This window comes from Trematomus bernacchii, unplaced genomic scaffold (genome assembly GCF_902827165.1).
Source record: "Trematomus bernacchii unplaced genomic scaffold, fTreBer1.1, whole genome shotgun sequence".
Classification (NCBI taxonomy): Eukaryota; Metazoa; Chordata; class Actinopteri; order Perciformes; family Nototheniidae; genus Trematomus; species Trematomus bernacchii.
This window is the reverse complement of record NW_022987950.1, coordinates 3,393,891-3,417,059: the sequence shown is the minus strand read 5'-3', so window position 1 is coordinate 3,417,059 and position 23,169 is coordinate 3,393,891. Positions and strand designations below refer to the sequence as shown.

Sequence of the window (23,169 nt, the reverse complement as noted above, 5' to 3'; positions counted from 1 at the left end):
TCATACTAGCCATTGGAACAGAGGGGACAGACAGAGGGACAGACAGACAGACACAGACAGAAAGACAGACAGAGGGGACAGACAGAGGGACAGACAGACAGACACAGACAGAAAGACAGACAGAGGGGACAGACAGAGAGACAGACAGACAGAGGGACAGACAGAGGGACAGACAGAAGGACAGACAGAGGGACAGACAGAGGGACAGACAGACAGACACAGGCAGAAAGACAGACAGAGGGACAGACAGAGAGACAGACAGACAGACAGACACAGACAGAAAGACAGACAGAGAGACAGACAGAAGGACAGACAGAGGGACAGACAGACAGACAGACAGACAGAAAGACAGACAGACAGAGGGACAGACAGAGGGACAGACAGAAGGACAGACAGAGGGACAGACAGAGAGACAGACAGAAGGACAGACAGAGGGACAGACAGAAGTACAGACAGAGCGACAGACAGAGGGACAGACAGAGAGACAGACAGAAGGACAGACAGAGCGACAGACAGAGAGACAGACAGAGGGACAGACAGAAGGACAGACAGAAGGACAGACAGAGGGACAGACAGGAGGACAGACAGAAGGACAGACAGAGGGACAGACAGAAGGACAGACAGAAGGACAGACAGAGGGACAGACAGAGAGACAGACAGAAGGACAGACAGAAGGACAGACAGAAGGACAGACAGAGGGACAGACAGAGAGACAGACAGAAGGACAGACAGAGCGACAGACAGAGGGACAGACAGAAGGACAGACAGAAGGACAGACAGAGGGACAGACAGAGGGACAGACAGGAGGACAGACAGAAGGACAGACAGAGGGACAGACAGAGGGACAGACAGAGAGACAGACAGAGGGACAGACAGAAGGACAGACAGAAGGACAGACAGAGGGACAGACAGAGGGACAGACAGAGGGGACAGACAGAGAGACAGACAGACAGAGCGACAGACAGAGGGACAGACAGAAGGACAGACAGAAGGACAGACAGAGAGACAGACAGAGGGACAGACAGAAGGACAGACAGAAGGACAGACAGAGAGACAGACAGAGGGACAGACAGAAGGACAGACAGAGGGACAGACAGACTGACAGACAGAGCGACAGACAGAGGGACAGACAGAGAGACAGACAGAGGGGACAGACAGAGGGACAGACAGAGAGACAGACAGAGGGACAGACAGAAGGACAGACAGAGCGACAGACAGAGGGGACAGACAGAGGGACAGACCTGATGAAGGTTGTCCCCCCCTCGTCTCTCTCTGTCCAGCAGAGTGAGATCAGCAGCTCAGGCTAATTATAGTAATTATGATTCATTACTGGCTGAGATTAATTTAATAAAGAGGAGGCTGAGCAGAGCTCGTTAACCTTCATTAGAATAATTACAGACACAAGACACACGGGCTCACTCTCAAGAACACACACACACACACACACACACACACACATGCCGAATGGTGAGACGGAAAGGCGCTTCGGAGGAGGTTGGGACTGCCCCTGTGTGTGTGTGTGTGTGTGTGTGTGTGTGTGTGTGTGTGTGTGTGTGTGTGTGTGTGTGTGTGCGTGCGTGCGTGCGTGCGTGCGTGCGTGCGTGCGTGCGTGCGTGCGTGCGTGCGTGCGTGCGTGCGTGTGTGTGGTACAATGCCACACTGAAAAACTGAAACAGTGACTTTAATGAAATGTATTATATCAACACATTTCACATTACTGTATTAGGTTAGTAAAAAGCAATTATATTAAGTTGAACCTGATCTTTTTTATTTAAACTTGATATTATTGCTTTCAGCTAATCTAATAATGTGAAATCTGTTGACATAATACATTTCATTACAGTTTCAGTTTTTTCAGCAAGTGTTTTAATTACAATTCTGAACTGAGGTAAAATAATGTTAAGGGGGAAGATTTTCAATATAATAATATAATCAATTATAATAATAATTTGCATAATTTGTGTTATTAAATCATGTATATTATAATATTATTAATACAATTATAATTGTTCATGTTCTTTGGTCACAGATTGCCGCCACTTCCTCTCAGTAGCAGTGTGTTCACAGTGCTTTATAGTTTTCTTCCACCATAGTTAAAATGCTAATATTTCCCAAGGTGAATAAACTGCTGTGATTTAATCTGGTTAATATATTGACTGTTTTAAAATAAAGCCATAAAGCCTCTGGGCGGAAGCAGGAAGTAGATCAAAAGGCTGCCATAATGGGTTTAGCTCTCTGATTGGCTAATCATGTCTCATTGTTTCAGTCATTATTTTGCTCAACTTTTAATTTCTTCCTCCTAAGGATCATTGAGCAAGGCAATTACATGGAGCTGACCTTGTGTATTAGGGCCGGGGAGGAGGACAGGAAAGATGTCCCATCTCCCCTTTCTTTTTTTTTTATTTCTTCAACAACAATATAAAAAGTGTGGCGTCAGAGCCCCCCCTCTCCTCTGTGGCTGAACATGAGAGTCGACGGAATATTAAGTCCCTAGCATTAGAATAAACACGTCGTGTGTTAAATCAAAATCCAATTCTGTGGTCTATTATTTTCTGGCATAGTAATGACTGTCAAGGATTAGGAATCAATATTTCACTGCAGCGGGGACATTACCGGCTTTATTCAGGCCGTAATTGAGTTTTGAGGAGGCCCTACCCTGGAATCTGCATTCAAGATAAGGCTCGCTCCTTCCTTGTGTGCGCGAGTAAAGCAGCGCGAGGCGACACATCAGCTGCACGTCAATTACACGCGGGCCAGTTAACCTTGGCCCCAGCGCGAGGCCTACTGTACCTGTGCTGCGCGAGGGAGCAGCAGCCTATCAGAGGGGTGCAGGAAGGAGTCCTAACACCTGGTACTAAGTAAGCATTTTACCATATCCGGTTCACTTGTCTTGAAGGAAACGGCTCTTTGAACGTGTTTTTTTCAGTTAAATGCCTGAAATAAGGTCAACACAAGATGACGAGATTTTCACGTTTTTGGACATAAAATCCGTCAGTAGCCTAAATACTCCACTGGTGTCAAACACTTTTATGTGTCATAAAAACAGAGATTGTTAACGAGTGACTACATGAGATTAGTAGCCTACACGTGATTTGACGAACATTAACCAATTTAAGGTTATTAGTGGTGGTAACATATTGCAAAATGTTTAAATGATAAAACTGGTGTTTATATGTGGAGTTTATCCTCCTGTACAAAACGTATACGTATTATAAACATGTCTTGGCCACAGATCTCATTTCCTGCAATACTCAGAAATCCGATGGAATAGCTCCATCCATCCATTGCTCTGTTTGAAATTAGCAATGCAAATGTTTGATGGGCCTAAACAGAACTGGTCACTGCACCTCACCTTCGCTCCTGTGTAAACTATTTCACTTCATTTTGTCAGGGAGAAAAGAAGAGCCAGCGCTCTCCCCCTGTTTCTCCTCGTGCTCGGATAGTGGCGGCCCGGATTGCTCCGTGCGCAGCCCCGAGATAATAGACTATTAGTGGAAGTGGGATTCATTTGTAGCCAATTACAAGCCGTAGAGTTGAATAGGAATGCATAAATAAGGAGGGACACACACACACACACACGCACACGCACACATGCACATATATGAGTAGGCCTATGTGAATGGGTCCTCGAGGGGCCAGCTAAAAGCCAAAAAAGGCGTTGAGAGCTGCACGAGCTGAAGGAGAGAGAGAAGAATGGGAGGAGAGCGGGGGCTTCGCTTAACTAATAGAGAGAGGGAGGGGGGGCGAGAGCTAGTTTGAACTATTAGAGAGATAGATCAGTCCCGTCCCGCCTTCAACTCCTGTCAGGCTTCCAGAGCGCGCACCCACCGGTGAGCAGACAGAGCGCGCGGGGCTGGAGGTCGGCACGCTGCTTTTATTGTGCGTGTGTTTGTGTGTGTGTGCGCCGACACGGGATAACGGTACCGTACAGGACACACAGTGAGCCGATCAGCGGAGAGACTGCGGGGATGCAGAGAGGACAGAAAGTTTGACGGGATCCGGTTCTGTGGAAAACTTCTCCTCACTCTGGATGCTGATGGGTCCCCTCCGCGTCAGAACCACACGGTCCCTTTAAAACGGCTCGGTCCAGAATCTTTCCATTTTTAACCGCTCCTCATTTTTAAACCGGATTCTTGATATATGGGACAGGGACAGTAAAGTGATGAACCGGGACAGATTGGTGCCGGGGCCCGGAGCAGACGGGGTCCAGACCGTGATTAGCCGGGACAGAAGTGCACCGGGGCCCCTGGCGGACGTGGTCCAGCCCGTGATGAATCGGGACAGAGCGGTACCGGGGCCCGGCGGGGACGGGGTCCAGACCGTGGTGGGCCCGGACAGCATAGACATTCTGGAGGGAGCAGCCGCCGGGGAGAAGCGGCTCTTCTCCAGCGCGGGGGCGGGGGCGGGAGGCAGAGACGCTCAGGCCGGGGAGAACCACTCGGAACCTCCGCCTACCAACCCAGTGTTAGCCCCGCCACAGCAGGTAGATGCACGCAACACCTCACGGGGATTTGGGGGAGAGGGTAGACTCACAGAGTGAACAAAATAGATCCAGACCCAGAAGTAAACACCATCCTGCAACATTCTCTCGCACTATTTTATTTCTGTTTCTTCTTGCACTATTTGTATTTGTTTTATGTCTTATTGGCCTAGGCCTACATATTATGTTGCATTGCTGGAGGAGCATGCATTTAAGATTTTCATTTCCATAACTACACTGTAGATGTGCAAATGACCATAAAGCCTTTGAACTTTGAACATATAAGCCTATAAATTGCATTGAAATAAACAGGAAATATGGTAAATAGTTTGCCATGAAAAGTAACAGAAAGTTGAAGTGCAAAAAGTAACAGAACTGAAAATGCCCCGTGGTAAACGACAGAGGGTGTGTATTTGTATTTGTATGACAGCTGTCTTCCTGTGGGCCTGCTGCCATGCCGGCAGATGAGGCCTTAATTAAGACATAGCAGTAAAATTATCCGCCAATTTGCTGCGGTAATGAGATGGGAAACAATCACAATACCTATACAATCAAATGCATTTCTATAAAAGCTCACATCATGTAGTTGTTCCTGCAAACTGTATTGCGATTGAATCCTTAATAAATCCTTACAAGTCCACTCTTTCAGAATGATCTCACAGTATTTCCATTTACTTTCAAATGAAATAGTCTATACGAAGAAGATCCAATAGGTTATAATTGAAAAAGTACTCCTGTTAATTCTAGAAAAATAACCCTACATCCTTGGATTAAATGTCATGATCGTAGATTAGTTTGTGTTTCCTATCTGAACTGGACTATCCCTCTTAATCACACCGAGCTATTGTGTGATTATTCTTATCATCACATGTTAATAGGCCCATGGGTCCAACCCGCATGCTCCCTGGGATTATTTCAAGGGAGAATTATAATATTATTAATGTGGGATTATTCATGTCGACATGCTCCAGACTGGCCTCATTAATAAGTGAATGATCCTAATCTTTTATCTGCTCCATGCACTCGGCCGCCTTTTGGGCTTCACATAAATCTTCAGGATATAAACTCAGGGTTCATATATATATATATATCATATAAACACGGGGGGCACACACAGGGTTAAACTCATGCAAGGATTTGTGATTTTTTGGAAATCATAAACCTGTGTCTTCATTCAACTTCAAAGTGTCTTTTAATGTCTTTTCATCCTGACTAAAGAGTGTACTTCCTTTTATCCCTTCAACATGAGAACCATATAAATAAAATGGGATTGATTCGTTCGCCCTCTGATACCTATTGACCGCTACATATTGGAAATAGGAAATGTGTTTGATTTGTGGTCATGTTGTGTGTGTTCGCTTTATGAACACACTTTAGCGCCGTTTGATTGGCTGTTCGATACCCGATGTACACATAGGAGACACATGTATTTCACGGGCCGTATGACATTTATTACAATGATTATTATTATTACTATTATTATTATTATTTGTATTATTATTATTGTTATTATTATTATTATTATTATTATTATTATTATTATTATTATTATTATTATTATTATTATTATTATTATAAGTAGTAGTAGGCTAGTAGTAGTAGTAACAGTAGTAGGCCTACATGTAGTTGTAGTAGCCTAATACTAGTATGCTTAATATTATTATTATTTATTTTGTATTATTATTATTATTATTATTATTATTATTATTATTATTATTATTATTAATATTATGAATATTATTATGACGAGTAGGCTATTATAAACAATTCAAAATACAAAATAATCGATAACCCAATATCTGCAGCTCTTACTCTCTAGCTGTCAATGAATAATTCCAATGCGTTATTCTCCAGGGCCCCACCGGGCACCGGACCACCTCATTCTCCGTGCTGGACATCCTGGACCCGAACAAGTTCACGAGCTGCCGAAGACAGCAGCACGCGAGCCACCGGGGTGAGCGCGAGCTGAGCGCGTACGGAGCGGAGAACCGGAGAGGAGGAGCGGGGGAGCGCGAGCCCAGTGTGGAGTCGGCTAAAGGCTGCTACGGTGCGGAGGAATACCAGAGCAGTGAGTCCATTTTACGGATTTACCTTTAAAGGCTGCTCCATCATGTTCTGTTAATGTTTTCCCGCCAGTCGCCGCCGCTCTTTCTCCGTCCAAATGTCTTAAAACTTACATTTTCTGTAGTAATTCAGCCTTTTAAAACATGTATTTCGTTTTCCCCAAAATCTTTATCTCTGTGTGTGTGTTTATTTTTTTATCGTTTTGATTTGAGTATTTAACTGTAAAAATGTATTTTGTAATTGTAGGTAAACCTGTCTTCATTAGGCCAAAGCTCACATTAAGTGGATTTCGTTTTTAATCGATTTCTTTTTAGGTGTACTGTAGTAGGCCTAGTTGTTTGTGTGAGATAACTTTTGTTAAGCTATTCTTTTCAATGTAATACATATTGACTTTCCTGATTTTTTGATAGGCATAGTGTAACTGTAAATCCTGAGGGAATGTATTTGTTTTTTTAAAACAAAACCTTCTGATCGAAAGTTAAAGTTCGTTGTCGATCGAAGAAAAAGAAACGCGTCGCCTTAAATTAAAGCTCCGATAAAAAAGAAATAAAAAGCACGAGGTGTATACGGCTCGTGCGTGTGGGATGAGTAATACTGTTAGAATATCTGTCTCTGTATTTTGTGTGTTACACATTTCATTCGTGTGGTAAATGACTCCGGTTCATGGATAATTCGTTTACCCATTGCGTGTTTTCTCTCCTCTACTATTTCGTTTTTTGCTATTCCTGACCTGTGATAAATACACAGCAGTCAAGACGCATTCGAAGAAAAATAAAATATACACTTTCCTATACAATCCATTTTAAAATGTGTGTAGTCAATGATAAACAAATTGAAGGATTTGAATAAAAGGGTGGTGATAATTACACTTAAAATGGGACAAACAAGTCTTATCAACTCATGTTGAGATTTTAAATGTTGGTTTCAGGCTGCAGTGAAGAGTAGTTACATCTTATGGAATATTTAAATATCAAGGTCCTCATTGTTAACACATTTATATTCAAATTCATTAAAATGATTTCTGTACGTTTTTTGTCAGGAATACTCTTCATGCATAAACACATGAAGCATTATGTAATATTAACAGCATGTCTGTGCCCAACTGTGAGCTCTGTGAGTCAGACAGAATATTGTGAAGTATGATTGGATTCAAATATATGAGATTTTAGTTTTCAACACACCAAACCCTTGACTAAAATGTCCATTTCATTATCAGCTCGAACATTAATGATTACAAAAATAAAACAAATATCTGGCCAGTCAAAAATAACTAACGGGCTATTAGTGAAAAACAAACTCATTTTTGGTAATACACCATAGCATAATGCAAACTGTAATGTTAAGGGCTTATGAGTCTCCTGTAGCTTTAATATTTACTATTGTGAGGTATATTCTTCAACAGAGATATCAAACTAGCACAACAGAAGCACAGTGTATACAGTATATATATATATATATATGTATATACAGTATATTTATATATATATATATATATATATAAATGTATATATATATATACACACACATATTTATATATATATATATATATATATATATTTGGGAGTACAGGCCTCAGTGATTTTTATTGTGTCACATTTTTGTACTGCCAAGTTAATTTAAACTACGAAACACTTTATCATTATTTCGTTGTCTTGTCAAATATACTGTTGCCATCTCATTTACACTATTTAACACGAGGAAAAAGACTGAGCCAAGGGGCCTCGGGCACCTCAGGCCCCCATAGGGGCCCGCATCTCTGTGTGACTTTCATTTACCAATCACCACTAAAGCTCAATCTCAAAACTAAAGGCTCTGACTGTAAATCTGACCTGGTCTTTGTTGTGTTTCCAGAGGAAGGCTTTGTGTTCAGGGGCCAGGACGAGGAGGAGGACTACCACAGAGCAGGGAGCCCCGACTCTGAGGCAGCAGACGGGCCCTATAGCAGCGAGGAGAGCAGCTCCGCTCTGCCCTCCAACGGAGACAGAGAGGGGGGCCAGCAGGGTCACCAGGACCCCGACAGAGACACCAAGAGCCCCGCGGGCCAGAACACCGACGGCCAGAGCACCGGGAGCCAGGGCTCGCAGGGGAAACCCAAGAGGAAGCGCTCCGGCTCGGACTCCAAGTCGGGGAAGCCCCGCAGAGCCCGGACTGCCTTCACCTACGAGCAGCTGGTGTCGCTGGAGAACAAGTTCAAGTCCACGCGGTACCTGTCGGTGTGCGAGCGCCTCAACCTGGCCCTGTCGCTGTCCCTCACCGAGACCCAGGTCAAGATCTGGTTCCAGAACCGCCGCACCAAGTGGAAGAAGCAGAACCCCGGGGCGGACACCTCTGCCCCCACCGGTGCAGGGGGCGGAGGATCAGGGGGGGGAGGCATGGGGAGCCTCAGCCCTCTCAGTCAGTCCCCCCCGTTAGGCGGGCACCTGGCCATGCACAGCTACGGGGGCCACCACCACCACCACTCCGCCGGCAGCCTGGTCCAGCTGCCCTTCCTCACCGCCAGCCACGTCCTGTCCCCCTTCATGCTGGGGACACAGAGCTACGCTGCCCCCGCCTTCTACAGCACACACCTGTAGACCCTCACACACACACACACACACACACACACACACACACACACACACACACACACACACACACACACACACACACACACACACACACACACACACACACACACACACACACACACTCTGAGACCAGACTGAAATGTTCCAGCAGACAGACTGTCAGCTCTGCTCTCCTTTTTACTACCAACACTTCAAGGCTTTAATTTCAATGGATTATTTTGATAGAATGTGAATATCTACCAGAAACTGTACATACATCTATGTTCTAGCTCCCTATTCCGAATGCTGTTTTAAACTACGTAATAGACAAATAGTTGATTTTTTTGTTTAAAAAAAAGTCTGTCGGAATATTGAATGTTTATTTATGACTTAAGGAATGGCTTGATCTATTGTCAGTGACGTGTACCTCCAGCTGTGGTTGTTTTCATTTCTCTTATTTATTGAATTTGTTATGTTTCCATAAAACCCTTGGATGTACTGAATCCTCAGCTCAACATGATATCGTCCTTTATATTAAATAATGTCAATGAAAGCGTGAATGGTGGCCCGGTGAAGTCTTTGTGATGGAGCGGGACAGCAGCACGGACCTATTTTCTGGGGGTCCCCAACTCATACCCTGAACAGGTACAATTCAAAATAACAAGAGCCATTCTAGCGTCCACATGCTAGCGTCCACATGCTAGCATGCCAACAGTGACGATGCTTTGGTATTATCTTTTCAGTGTAGCATGTTAGCATACTAACATTTGCGCATTTGTATAAAACAAAGTGATGAGGAAATCGTCAATGTCATCAGTTCTGCTGGACTTCGAATCAGGGGGTAGCAAGTTCGAGTCCCACTGCAGTCAGCATGTCGTTGTGTCCCTGGGCAAGACACTTCACCCCAAATTGCTCCTGTGGGGATTGTTCACAGTACTGAATGTATGTAAGTCGCTTTGGATAAAAGCGTCTAACAAATGTAATGTAATGTAATGTAATGTTAGGTCATAAACTATAGTATGGGACATGTTAAAATGTTGACCTGATGATGGTCAAAGTATCACTAGAGCCAGGCAGATTCCTCCTGAGGGGAATAGTTGGACGGAACAGTCCGTCCAATATTGGTTGGGATTTTACAGTCTGGACAAACAAAGTACAGGCTGATGGGTTTTCAGCAGCAGGTCTGGGGTCAGATGAATGTGATTCAGTTCAGCTTCACCACTCACAATCACAGCAGAGATGCTTTCACTGTGTGGGGGTGCTCATTGGCAGCGGGACGTCCTGCTTGGAGAAACAGTAGACCAATCAGAATGCATCTTCCCACACCACTCCACAACAGTGGACACATTAATGAGTGAGAGCTGCTAATGTTAGAGGATATGTCCCTTAATGACTCAGCAAAACATTAAGTTTCATTCACTTCAGTTCAATTTAGCTGGTATTCCAGAGAGAAAGTGTAACTTTCAGCAGTGTTAATGCTGACTCAGCTGTCTATCACTGTGTAACGCTCATGCAGACTGTCCCAAACAAAAGTGTTGAAAATGTATGCAGCATGAACCGAGACATCTGCCAGTCTCTTGATACTTCCTTTAGAATACTGCCATGCAGGGCCGTCCCTGGCAAACTTGAGGCCCCACGCAAAGTTATATGATGAGGCCCTCTGTTTTGCGAGCGTCGACGGGGGCGGGGGGGGTGGTGCTAGTGGAGCCTCGCAGCGGCGGAACCGTGCCGCGCCACACTAATTGCCCTAATTGCTAGTGGAGCCACGCAGTCGGCGTGATCGGCCTGTAGGGAGGGACGGCCCTGCTGCCATGTCGTGCTCTGTTAAAACGTAGGCAGTGTGTTCATTTCCACCCTGTAGTGTTGTGTTGGATAGCACAGGACTGCTGGGCCCTCACAGGAAGTGATGATGGCAGCTGTTAGCTAGCTAGCTAGTTAGCTGCGATAATTTGCGGTAGGCTACCAGGTGATTATAAACTGCTCAAATAACCTAATAAAATTAATGTGGTTTCTTTTTAAACCAATATAATGGAATGTTACTACTATGTGGTCACTATGCAAATGTTACTAAAAAACACATGCAGAACTTTTATTTAATATCTACCGGAGCAACTGCAATTGCGTAGTTAACTTTCGACACGTAGCCAAGATGGCGGTCATTAAGTGTGAGAAGTCAACTTGTTGACCATTTTTAATGGATCATCTAAGTACTCGTAGTGCATTATAGTGCAATACTTCACACTGTAACACATATGCACTCGAAACAGCAAACGTAAGTACAGAAACACACAATTTGAGAGAAAAAAATTATCTTTATATTCCACACTTTCTTCTTCCTTGTCAAAACCTTTACTAAAACTCCTTCAACATTATCTAAATGAAGATTTGTATTGCTAATCATGTATAAAAAGTTCTATAGTTTGAAATGAGTAATATATAAAATATAACTTTCAGATTCATCAGAATGAATGTATAATGTATTTAAGAGCTTTAAGATCACACACTGGGATGTAACCATTCTGTAACTGCCAACATTTGTTCAGTGACTGCAACTGATTACCATGACATTTATTTTGTAATTGTTATGTTAAGCCTTCACATTAAACTAGAATATCCCCAAACTCTGCGCCTACATTACCCACAATGCAAGTTGACTGTTGACTTAAAGAAACAGGTGACAAGTAGGAGAGAGGAGCATGTTAGGAAACTGCATGTGTAGTCATGTGACCATAAATCCAGGAAGCAGCTATCAAGTTTTTTTTACAAACAAACATTTGTTGCTGTCAAAATACAATTTAAGTACATCAGATATTTTTTTCTTTAATGTGCGTCGTATCATTATACAGTAATCAGATTACAAGGACAGTTTACAGAATCAATCAATCAATGTTTATTTATATAGCCCAATATCACAAATGTTACATTTGTCTCAGTGGACTTCACAGTTTGTACAGAATATCAGTATGACAATACGACACCCTCTGTCCTTAGACCCTCACATCGTACAAGGAAACACTTCCAGAGAAACACTCCACAGTTTAAAGGGGAACATGGGAGAAACCTCAGGGAGAGCAACAGAGGAGGGATCCCTCTCCCAGGACGGACAGACGTGCAATAGATGCCGTGTGTAAATCGAAGAGATAATACATTTACAACATAGGTAGACCAAATGTTTGGAAATGCATGTGTCTATAATAAGAAGATGAATCCACGAGGATGTCAACAATCCTGTGGGAGCCATGAGGGAAGTAGTATGATGAGAGTCAGGCAGGACCACAGTGATAGGTTCAGCCACGACTCGAAGTCCAGGACTCAAATCCAGAACTCAGGACAGAGGATCCAGGACTCAGGACCACAGCAACAGGATCAGCCACGACTCAGGATCCCGGCGTAGATATAGACACCAAAAAGACATTTGGGGGAAGCTGGGTTATTCGGAACATGAGAGTACGCAGGTACAGACAGACAGAAGGAAGAAGTAAGGTGTCCCCCGACAGTCTAAGCCTATAGCAGCTAAACTAACGTGTCTACGTACATGGACTCCCTTAGGATAGGTTGAGGGAAAGGGTAGCAAGTAAGAAGTAAGGAACAGAGGTGGAGAGGCACAACGTGTCTACATACATGCACTCCCTTAGGATAGGGTTAGGGAAAAGGATAGCAAGTAAGAAGTAAGGAACAGAGGTGGAGAGGCACAACGTGTCTACGTACATGGACTCCCTTAGGATAGGTTGAGGGAAAAGGGTAGCAAGTAAGAAGTAAGGAACAGAGGTGGAGAGGCACAACGTGTCTACATACATGCACTCCCTTAGGATAGGTTGAGGGAAAAGGGTAGCAAGTAAGAAGTAAGGAACAGAGGTGGAGAGGCACAACGTGTCTACGTACATGGACTCCCTTAGGATAGGTTGAGGGAAAAGGGTAGCAAGTAAGAAGTAAGGAACAGAGGTGGAGAGGCACAACGTGTCTACGTACATGCACTCCCTTAGGATAGGGTTAGGGAAAACGGTAGCAAGTAAGAAGTAAGGAACAGAGGTGGAGAGGCACAACGTGTCTACGTACATGGACTCCCTTAGAATAGGTTGAGGGAAAAGGGTAGCAAGTAAGAAGTAAGAAACAGAGGTGGAGAGGCACAACGTGTCTACGTACATGCACTCCCTTAGGATAGGTTGAGGGAAAAGGATAGCAAGTAAGAAGTAAGGAACAGAGGTGGAGAGGCACAACGTGTCTACGTACATGCACTCCCTTAGGATAGGTTGAGGGAAAAGGATAGCAAGTAAGAAGTAAGGAACAGAGGTGGAGAGGCACAACGTGTCTATGTACATGCACTCCCTTAGGATAGGTTGAGGGAAAAGAGTAGGAATTAAGATGTATGTGCCACATCTATACCATGAGCGCATTGCTCCTAAAAGGTTTTTTGGCACTGACACCAATCAACAGTTGTGCGTCGACCAGGGCTGGACTGGCCATCTGGCATACCGGGCATTTTCCCGGTGGGCCGATGTGCCTTTTGGGCCGACACGTCATATTTTTTTTTCTGAAGTCACGGCCCAAAAGACGGGTAGATTGGCCCTCTGTTTAAATGTTTTTAGTAATTGACACTGGGCCGGCCCAATCAATCTTTAATCACCTCCCCCTTTGGGCCGCTCGGTGTGCATCATTAAATCACGCCCCCGTTGAAGCCAAAATGCCTTTTTTTTCGAGGCAAGAAAAAAGCAGGCCCTTCGTGCTGATGCTGCCGCTTGTGTCAAAAATAACCGACATGTTTAGTACAGGTGCAGGTCCATCTTCAGCACCCGTGGCCGATATTGGTGGTGAGGAAGATGATGAGAGGGAGAGAGATCAGCGCGAGTGAGGAGAACTCGCGGTAAGCAGAAGCTAAGAAAATTAGGAAAAGATTATTATTAAGGTTATGATACTCTGTAGTTCTTGAACCCATTAATATCCCCTTGATGAAGCACTAATAAGACAAATATTATAAGAGAAACATTCGTTAGCCTACAAGCTAGTAAGCTGGCTTTTTTAGGTTTTCCCTGGCAAGTTAAAATATAGCTTAATGGGACTCTGATACGTTGTCTCATTGAAAGAATGTCATTATTTTGTTAACCACCATTCATGAACAATTACTGTCAGATGGCAGCTTGTTTTGTTTAGTTTATTTACTTAAGTGGTTATAAGGGCAACAGTGGTATTTTGGGACCTGAACAATGTTTATAGTCAGCTTTTTGTGGTAGTTTTGATTGACAATATATAGAATGAATAATATAGAAATAGATAAAAAAATTGAGGCACACATGTAGTTTTGACCATTAACTGTGTGGTATTGTTATGTCAATGCCTATTTGTTTGGACCTCTATCAGGGACCAAAGAGGTCACCTGCATCCTTTTTGACTCTCCCAAAGCCCCCCAACTACACTCACACATGCAAACAGACACACACACACTCACACATGCAAACACACACACACACACACACACACACACACACACACACACACACACACACACACACCTATCCCAAGGAATGGACGGTGGACATAGTGCCCCTCTCCACAACAAGCATTCATTTTAGTTATTTCAGTCTAGTATATAAGTTACTTTGTGTGTACAGTATATATATACAGTATATATATCTTGCTAGTTGTGTACTTTTGTAATTTATGTGGGATTTCTGTCAAATGTTGCTTCAACTCTCTTTGTAAATTTAAATCTGTCTCTTTCAAACCTATTCTCAGGAAAAAAAATAAAGACAGTGGATAGTATTTTTGGTTAAGCCTGTGTTCCTTCAGTTCTGTGTGCTCTGTGAGGTTCTGAGAAACCAGCCGCCTAAGACTTGCACCATAGCCCCTTGCGTGCGTCAATCAATCACATTTTATTTATATAGCCCAATATCACAAATTACAATTAGTCTCAGAGGGCTTCACAGTGTGTACAGGTACGACATCCTCTGTCCTTAGACCCTTGCAGCGCTCAAGGAAAAACTCCCCAAAACAGACCCCACAATTAACAGTGGAAAGTAGGAAGAAACCTCTGTGAGAGCAACAGAAGAGGGATCCCTCTCCCAGGACGGACAGACGTGCAATAGGTGTCGTGTGTACAGATGAAAAAGGCAATACAATTACAGCGATTAAAAAAAGGATGGAAAAATTAAATGAAAGCGTCAATGTATATAAAAAAGATGCCGTCGACTCATCCTGTAGACTCATCTGGTCCTATCTCTATTGTGTTGTCATAGAAAGGGGAGGCAGGGCACTATAGGGTCCCCCCCCCCTAAATTCACTAGAAGTCATCATTTAAGGGGTTATTTAAAAAAAAAATCTTCTGGGGGGGGCATACCCCACCAGACCCCCCTATTAGTGCTCGGTCACTGTTCGCTTTGTGAGAGGGTTTGAAGGTCTAATTTCTAATGATTGATAGTTACACATACTTGTGGTCAGTGGCGGCCGGTCCATAGGGGCGCTAGGGGCGCCGCCCCACCTCTTCCCATATTGAAAAAAATAAAAATAAATAATAATTAAAATTAAAATAAAAAAAAAAAAATATGTTTAAAAAAATATATATGTTTTTATTTTTATTTTTAATGAACAAGGTAAATATTATATAATTGGTATCAGTAAAATGTATAATCTACAATAAAATCTTGTTTAAAATTGTGTTACGATGTCTAAAGTTACTGATAAATCACATGTTTCCTGCCTGGCCTTGCCCATGCACCTTCTCTCGTCTGGGCGCTAAGAGAGGAGCCTTCAACCAGTGCAGCAGCAGCCACCAGCAGCTGACTGTTGCTATCTGTAACGTGTAAACTATGCCGCGAAAATATAATTTCAGCCAATCAGCGTCGTCAAAGATGACGGTCACCGGGCGCCAATGTCAGCGCCCAGTGCAGTCTGTGAGTAGTTTGGACAGTGACTCGTATCCGGTTGACGCAGTAGTTGATGAGGATGGCTTCGTGTGCAGGTGGAGTCTCCGGACCTCGGTCCGCGCCTAATTCTGTTCAAGAGCTAATCTCCAATCCTTTCGAAAGGAGAAGTTTGGCAGATAAATTGTTGCTTAAAGACCTTGCACCGGACCAACCCGATTTGAATATATCGCAGCAATCTCGTGAAAAAGACAACATTTATACACGAGGCTTCACAAGTAGCTGGTACACAAGAAAGGCTTGGCTAGCTGGATGCAAACAGGTAAATGCTGTCTTTTGTTTCCCATGCTTGGATATCACTTTATATGTAGAGAGGAGGTTTCCCATGGTTGTTAGAAGTTTATTAATAAGTGGGCATTTATCACAGAAGTGATTGTTCTGTCTCCACGTTTGTTGCATTGTCTGTGATGTATTTTCCAACGGTTATAGCTCCTGTTCTGTCCCAGCAACACTACACGGTTTGCAGCTCCACCACATTTTTGGTTTATCTTCGGTGTCGCTTAAAATCTGCTTCCCATCGGACTAAAACCTCCACGTAATCTGAAGACAGATACTTGAAGTTATTTAAACCTTTTGCAAACTTTATGTTCTTTCTTGCTCTAGCCTTGCCAGTTACATTGTACATAACACATATATTATCATTATGCTAACTGGTTGTTCGTGTTAGACGATGTAGCTTTTTCATTTCTGAGTTATTGCTATATGTAAATAAGCCTGTTTGTAAATAATCCTCAGAGAAACAAAGAAAAAAACACAATTTATGACATTTTGTGCTGTGGTTATTTTTTTTAAATTGCATTTATTCACAGTTCAGTTTGAAATGCTGTAGTGACTTGTATTGAACCACTTAAATATTTATAATTAATGCTACTGAAAAGATGCTATTAATTTTATATCTCACATGCAGTTCACTGTAAAGCTACTTGGTGAAGGTGTTTTAAGAAAGAAAAAAACAGACCAGTTCTGAGAACACAAATTCCTGGTAAAGTAGTAGATGTTCAGGTTGATAAATAATATTTTCCACACTGAAGATTATGGAGGTATTGATCAGTCTTCTCATATTTTTAAGCCTCGATTTCTCCTTTCCCCCCCCCCTCTAACATCACCAGAAGTCATCATTTAAGGGGTCATTTCTCGGACCCCCCGGGTAAGTCACTTACGGTACGTCAAGAGCCCCACCAAAAAAAAAGACCACCGGCCGCCACTGCTTGTGGTATGTATTAGTTTTGTTTGCCCCTGGTACGTAAAAAGGATAATAATAGCGTTTTTTTATATTATACTGAGTTATTCTTCTTGTCAGGAACCGCTACTATTCGTTTGTTTTATGGATATGGGCCGGTCTGGGTCTAAATGCCAGGGCCAATTTGCTGTCCCAGTCCAGCCCTGGCGTCGACTCGGCAGGGATCAAGGCACGTATATGCCTCTCCCTGCTTCCACCGTCTACCAGTGTTAATTTCGTCAACGAAAACTATGACGAAAAATGTTCGTCAACGACCTTTTTTACATGACTAAGACGAGACGATGACGAGCTAAAAATAGATTCTTGATAACGAAAATTTGACGAAATGTATATTTAGTTTTCGTTGACGAGACGAGACGGGACTAAGGTGTTAATGGTGGACTATCGGACATTAAAAATGCAGGGTATTTCCCCCCAATTGCCCGTCTTGTCTGTCAAAATGCATCTTACATTTCTAACTTGCAATATCATTATTTCCGCTCTCTTCACTCCAGAAGAGCGATCTCCTCTCTGTGTGCGGGGGCGGGGCCTAACAGACACGCTGCAGCAGCACACAGAGATCTGCCGGGGACGGAGCGTTCAGAGAGTATAGAGACACTCGACAAGTCTCGATGTGGACAAAGCTCGTTTATGGGCTCAGAACAGTCTCATAATACACACATGCACACAGAAGGATTCACACTTGTATTTCCAGATCCACACTTGTGTTTTTCAATGCACACACAAATGTGTTCCGTTTCATATACATGTAAATAAAATCCAAATACAGAAAAAAGTTTTACATATGTATTTTTGATCCTCACATATTTGTTTTCCGTTTAAATCCCCTGAACCTACAAACACAAACCGCTTTCTGTGCATGGATCGCTGTGCATTCGTGTGTGGGTTTTTTGAGACTCCCCTGACGGCCACCCGATTCGTACTTGTAATTTGTTCTATCTATAGCCAATCAGATGTCTCCTTCATTCTAAGCCAATCACATGAGCGGGGTCCCCACGAGGGTATGATTTATTGCGTTCATGACACTTCATATACGCATTTTGCGCTGTCCGGAGCACGGTTTCCGCGGACAGAATTTATTTTACCGGACAAATTTGAAACTTACCGGTCATGTTTCAATAAGAAGAAGAAGAAGAAGAAGAATTGTGTAGCAGAGTTTCCGTTAGCAGGTAATTACCGGACTATGACCGGATATGGCTAATAACACGGGAGTAAAAGGATCATCTTTTTTCCTCTCTCCCTCCCTCTCTCCTGACAGCCCGTCAGTTTCTCATGCAGCTCGCTAAAACTTCACTCGCGTTTATGTCCATATCGATCAGATCCAGCTCTCCTGATTGGCCTTTATAGAGAGCACCGATCAAACTATTAAGAGTGAATATCGGCCGATAATGACCGGCGGGGCTCCCCCCGTTGACAGTTCACTGTCTAGCACTGGCTTCGTAGTGCACTGATCGATTAGGCTAAGCTAACCTGTAGCTGCTCCCTCCACACTCACAACAACTTCATACAGACATAAATAAAGCAGCTGTATTTGCCATACAGGAAACACACATTTAAAACGGTTTTGCCTGCCGTTTTTATGTACACAAGCATTCATTAATGGTTCGGAAAGTGGCACTGTACCTTAATAATATAAAGGCTTGTATTTGCGTGCATTTCTTGCTCGGAAAGTGGCAATGTACTGAGAGTGGAAGTGTCCTGAGATTAGCGCCTGCAGGCAGGCTCCATGGACCTGTCAGCTCCGGACAGCGCAAAATGCGTACATGAAGCGCTACGTCATGAACGCAAGAAATCTACCCTCGTGGGGGCGCGCTCATGTGATTGGCTTAGAATTGAGGAGACATCTGATTGGCTATAGATAGAAAAAATTACAAGTACGAATCGGGTGACCGTCAGGGGAGTCTCAAAAAACCCACACACGAATGCACAGCGATCCATGCACAGAAAGCGGTTTGTGTTTGTAGGTGCAGCGGTTTTAAACGGAAAACAATATGTGAGGATCAAAAATACATATGTAAAACTTTTTTCTGTATTTGGATTTTATTTACATGTATATGAAACGGAACACATTTGTGTGTGCATTGAAAAACACAAGTGTGGATCCGGAAATACAAGTGTGAGTCCTTTTGCGGATCATGAAATACAAGTGTGAATCCTTCTGTGTGCATGTGTGTATTATGAGACTGTTCTGAGCCCATATTATGGGCTCAGAACAGTCTCATAATACACACATGCACACAGAAGGATTCACACTTGTATTTCCAGATCCACACTTGTGTTTTTCAATGCACACACAAATGTGTTCCGTTTCATATACATGTAAATAAAATCCAAATACAGAAAAAAGTTTTACATATGTATTTTTGATCCTCACATATTTGTTTTCCGTTTAAATCCCCTGAACCTACAAACACAAACCGCTTTCTGTGCATGGATCGCTGTGCATTCGTGTGTGGGTTTTTTGAGACTCCCCTGACGGCCACCTGATTCGTACTTGTAATTTGTTCTATCTATAGCCAATCAGATGTCTCCTTCATTCTAAGCCAATCACATGAGCGGGTCCCCACGAGGGTATGATTTATTGCGTTCATGACACTTCATATACGCATTTTGCGCTGTCCGGAGCACGGTTTCCGCGGACAGAATTTATTTTACCGGACAAATTTGAAACTTACCGGTCATGTTTCAATAAGAAGAAGAAGAAGAAGAAGAATTGTGTAGCAGAGTTTCCGTTAGCAGGTAATTACCGGACTATGACCGGATATGGCTAATAACACGGGAGTAAAAGGATCATCTTTTTTCCTCTCTCCCTCCCTCTCTCCTGACAGCCCGTCAGTTTCTCATGCAGCTCGCTAAAACTTCACTCGCGTTTATGTCCATATCGATCAGATCCAGCTCTCCTGATTGGCCTTTATAGAGAGCACCGATCAAACTATTAAGAGTGAATATCGGCCGATAATGACCGGCGGGGCTCCCCCCGTTGACAGTTCACTGTCTAGCACTGGCTTCGTAGTGCACTGATCGATTAGGCTAAGCTAACCTGTAGCTGCTCCCTCCACACTCACAACAACTTCATACAGACATAAATAAAGCAGCTGTATTTGCCATACAGGAAACACACATTTAAAACGGTTTTGCCTGCCGTTTTTATGTACACAAGCATTCATTAATGGTTCGGAAAGTGGCACTGTACCTTAATAATATAAAGGCTTGTATTTGCGTGCATTTCTTGCTCGGAAAGTGGCAATGTACTGAGAGTGGAAGTGTCCTGAGATTAGCGCCTGCAGGCAGGCTCCATGGACCTGTCAGCTCCGGACAGCGCAAAATGCGTACATGAAGCGCTACGTCATGAACGCAAGAAATCTACCCTCGTGGGGGCGCGCTCATGTGATTGGCTTAGAATTGAGGAGACATCTGATTGGCTATAGATAGAAAAAAATTACAAGTACGAATCGGGTGACCGTCAGGGGAGTCTCAAAAAACCCACACACGAATGCACAGCGATCCATGCACAGAAAGCGGTTTGTGTTTGTAGGTGCAGCGGTTTTAAACGGAAAACAAATATGTGAGGATCAAAAATACATATGTAAAACTTTTTTCTGTATTTGGATTTTATTTACATGTATATGAAACGGAACACATTTGTGTGTGCATTGAAAAACACAAGTGTGGATCCGGAAATACAAGTGTGAGTCCTTTTGCGGATCATGAAATACAAGTGTGAATCCTTCTGTGTGCATGTGTGTATTATGAGACTGTTCTGAGCCCATATTGCACACCTGATGTGATAACGTTACTCGTAATTGGGGCAACAGAGCTACGAGTTAAGGAAGTCGAAAATTGTGCATTTCTCCGACTGAATATGACGCCTTTTGGCCGGCTGTTTGGACAGACTACTCTACTCGTGTCAACGCGAAAACATGGCAAACGAGTATGGGCTCAGAACAGTCTCATAATACACACATGCACACAGAAGGATTCACACTTGTATTTCATGATCCGCAAAAGGACTCACACTTGTATTTCCGGATCCACACTTGTGTTTTTCAATGCACACACAAATGTGTTCCGTTTCATATACATGTAAATAAAATCCAAATACAGAAAAAAGTTTTACATATGTATTTTTGATCCTCACATATTTGTTTTCCGTTTAAAACCGCTGCACCTACAAACACAAACCGCTTTCTGTGCATGGATCGCTGTGCATTCGTGTGTGGGTTTTTTGAGACTCCCCTGACGGTCACCCGATTCGTACTTGTAATTTTTTCTATCTATAGCCAATCAGATGTCTCCTCAATTCTAAGCCAATCACATGAGCGCGCCCCCACGAGGGTAGATTTCTTGCGTTCATGACGTAGCGCTTCATGTACGCATTTTGCGCTGTCCGGAGCTGACAGGTCCATGGAGCCTGCCTGCAGGCGCTAATCTCAGGACACTTCCACTCTCAGTACATTGCCACTTTCCGAGCAAGAAATGCACGCAAATACAAGCCTTTATATTATTAAGGTACAGTGCCACTTTCCGAACCATTAATGAATGCTTGTGTACATAAAAACGGCAGGCAAAACCGTTTTAAATGTGTGTTTCCTGTATGGCAAATACAGCTGCTTTATTTATGTCTGTATGAAGTTGTTGTGAGTGTGGAGGGAGCAGCTACAGGTTAGCTTAGCCTAATCGATCAGTGCACTACGAAGCCAGTGCTAGACAGTGAACTGTCAACGGGGGGAGCCCCGCCGGTCATTATCGGCCGATATTCACTCTTAATAGTTTGATCGGTGCTCTCTATAAAGGCCAATCAGGAGAGCTGGATCTGATCGATATGGACATAAACGCGAGTGAAGTTTTAGCGAGCTGCATGAGAAACTGACGGGCTGTCAGGAGAGAGGGAGGGAGAGAGGAAAAAAGATGATCCTTTTACTCCCGTGTTATTAGCCATATCCGGTCATAGTCCGGTAATTACCTGCTAACGGAAACTCTGCTACACAATTCTTCTTCTTCTTCTTCTTCTTATTGAAACATGACCGGTAAGTTTCAAATTTGTCCGGTAAAATAAATTCTGTCCGCGGAAACCGTGCTCCGGACAGCGCAAAATGCGTATATGAAGTGTCATGAACGCAATAAATCATACCCTCGTGGGGACCCGCTCATGTGATTGGCTTAGAATGAAGGAGACATCTGATTGGCTATAGATAGAACAAATTACAAGTACGAATCGGGTGGCCGTCAGGGGAGTCTCAAAAAACCCACACACGAATGCACAGCGATCCATGCACAGAAAGCGGTTTGTGTTTGTAGGTTCAGGGGATTTAAACGGAAAACAAATATGTGAGGATCAAAAATACATATGTAAAACTTTTTTCTGTATTTGGATTTTATTTACATGTATATGAAACGGAACACATTTGTGTGTGCATTGAAAAACACAAGTGTGGATCTGGAAATACAAGTGTGAATCCTTCTGTGTGCATGTGTGTATTATGAGACTGTTCTGAGCCCATAGTGCAGAGGTGGGAGAAGTACTCAGATCTTGTAGCTAAGTAAAACAATACCATAGTGTAGAAAGAGTTCCTCAAGTCAAAGTATGATCATCAAAATATATTTAAAGTAGCGACAGTAAAAGTAGTCATTGTGCAGATTGGTCCATTTCAGAATAATATATATGATATGTTTTATAATGATTGATCCTGAAAGTGTTCTCAAAGCTGGTAAAGGTGCAGCTAGTTTGAATGACTTTGTATACTGCAGGGTAGCTTGTGAATTTACTCCAGGTGGAACTAAAGTCTGATTTAACACTTGATTATACTTCACATCATTCATCCACATCTGTAAAGTAACTAAAGGTATTAAATACATGTAGTGGAGTAGAAGTACACCATTTAACTATGAACTGTAGTGGAGTAGAAGTACACAGTAGCATAACAT

General features: G+C 43.1%; 1 protein-coding gene across 1 annotated transcript; it reads left to right on the top strand.

Annotated features, from left to right (window-relative positions):
• Window positions 1-4,162: 4,162 nt before the first annotated feature.
• On the top strand, window positions 4,163-9,117 carry nkx1.2lb (NK1 transcription factor related 2-like,b). Its single transcript, XM_034115746.1, has 3 exons — window positions 4,163-4,483; window positions 6,335-6,548; window positions 8,396-9,117. The coding sequence occupies exons 1-3, from the start codon at window positions 4,163-4,165 to the stop codon at window positions 9,115-9,117; spliced, it is 1,257 nt and encodes a 418-aa protein (XP_033971637.1).
• The last annotated feature ends 14,052 nt before the right edge of the window (window positions 9,118-23,169 follow it).

Excerpts from the sequence above, each read along its gene's own strand:
- nkx1.2lb (XM_034115746.1), top strand. The coding sequence starts at position 4,163 with ATGAACCGGGACAGATTGGTGCCGGGGCCCGGAGCAGACGGGGTCCAG. Across the intron at positions 4,484-6,334 it reads TGTTAGCCCCGCCACAGCAG|GGCCCCACCGGGCACCGGAC; the intron begins GTAGATGCACGC and ends GTTATTCTCCAG. Across the intron at positions 6,549-8,395 it reads TGCGGAGGAATACCAGAGCA|AGGAAGGCTTTGTGTTCAGG; the intron begins GTGAGTCCATTT and ends TTGTGTTTCCAG.